Below are 1511 nucleotides of genomic sequence, written 5' to 3'. Positions count from 1 at the left end.
GACTGATGCTATTAGAGCCCAAGCCGCTCCCTGTAATCCAGCTGCTGCAGCGTGGGGCCGGGGCCAAGGTCCCGGCCAAGGCGAGGGCAGGCTCCCCGCCCGGCCCCCGCCCGCTGTTCCTTGGCCAGGCAGGACGCGCCGCTGGTCGCAGCTTTCTCTTCTGGTCTCAGTTTCGCTTCCATTCCCCGGGGTCGGAGGAGGAGCCAGCCCAGGATCAGGCAGGGGAAGGAGGAGGCTCGTGTTGGGTTTGTAACGCAGCCGCTTTCTTACTTACCCTTTGACTTCAGGCAAGTTGCTGAAATAACCTCAGCCTCAGGGTGATCGTCTGTAAAATAGAGCCATTAACAGAAAATAAATAAAAACCTCAAAATAAGCGTTCTTTAATAGCAAACAACTATCAGGAAATGTGGAACTGAATTTTTTGTTGTTCTTTCTTTCAAATATTTGCTCCATTTGGTAAAAGAAGCATTGGGCATCAAAGCTGAGATCAGTTGTGTATTTAGATAGACAAGCAGTAGTCCTGAAACTTCAGCTTGCAGCACCTACTTTTTTTGCACACTGGTTTCATGCTAAACAAGCCATTGAGCAATGCCAGACTTCCCCTGGCTATAGGGCAGGACACTGTCATTAGGAGAACACAGGGCTTGAGAAAATGCATCAGCTGACAGCCATAAAGACCAGCAATCTCTGTCCATCTGCAAAACAAGGTCCTCAGATGAAGAAAATAGAGTGCCTCATTCATGCTTCTCTCTTTATACTTGCTCTTTGAGTTTTGATGTGGTTACTTCTCCTGTAAGAATATGACAGCTTGTAATCTTCACATAGGCCACTGAACACCACGGCCTTTCCCTTTCAGCCTTGGGGATGGACCTTAGAGGTTAAAAAGAAGGGAAAAAAAAAAAAACTATAGTCCATTGAGCTGTCCAGCTACATTGCATTTCCCGTTTTCAGTGGATTTTTCAAAGCAAGGAACTCTTTAACATTTAGTAATACTTAAGTGCTTGCTTTATTTAAGCAGGCAATAACTGACAAACATAAAAGTTCTTATTATTCCTTATTTTCTTGTAGGCAAAAGATACCCTTCTTTAGTTTTTGGGACACCCAAATCATCCAAGAGTATTATTGGGAAAAGCAGTCCTCTCTGGCAATACATGCTGGATCACTCTTTGCGGGAACACCCAATTCTAAAGAAGCTGCGACTGGTCAGTATTTTATCCCTCAACACAGATTTTCTGTTCAGTTTTCCACTAGGCCTCCTCCTGAACTGCTGGACTCTCTGATATTCCTTCCTCCATCTTATTTGCACACTCCTGGATTTATAGGTGGTAGTATCCCAGAATTACTAGATCATTCAGGAAGGACTACAGGCAGCCTCAATTATACAGCTGTCTGTTATTTATGGAGATACCTAACAGCCCAACCCCTTAAGGCTTGTCTGCTAGTTTTATAATCCAGAACCCGGAGGAGACCAAAATCCTACTTACTGCTGAAGACCATTATTGGATGTACAT

At 44.8% G+C, this 1511-nt stretch overlaps 1 protein-coding gene across 1 annotated transcript in view; it reads left to right on the top strand.

Moving 5' to 3' along the window:
• Positions 1 to 1068: 1068 nt before the first annotated feature.
• COMTD1 (catechol-O-methyltransferase domain containing 1) overlaps positions 1069 to 1511 on the top strand; it is a gene marked incomplete at its 5' end in the record, with an annotated part of 5539 nt that continues 5096 nt past the window's right edge. The window contains one exon of the mRNA XM_010166551.1: positions 1069 to 1202. Coding sequence (XP_010164853.1) covers positions 1069 to 1202 — 134 coding nt within the window. The remainder of the gene's footprint in view (positions 1203 to 1511) is intronic.

Source organism: Antrostomus carolinensis, unplaced genomic scaffold, assembly GCF_000700745.2.
Source record: "Antrostomus carolinensis isolate BGI_N321 unplaced genomic scaffold, ASM70074v2 scaffold42474, whole genome shotgun sequence".
NCBI classification, from domain to species: domain Eukaryota; kingdom Metazoa; phylum Chordata; class Aves; order Caprimulgiformes; family Caprimulgidae; genus Antrostomus; species Antrostomus carolinensis.
Note: the sequence above shows the minus strand (reverse complement) of the source record. Positions and strands in the feature narration are given on the sequence as shown.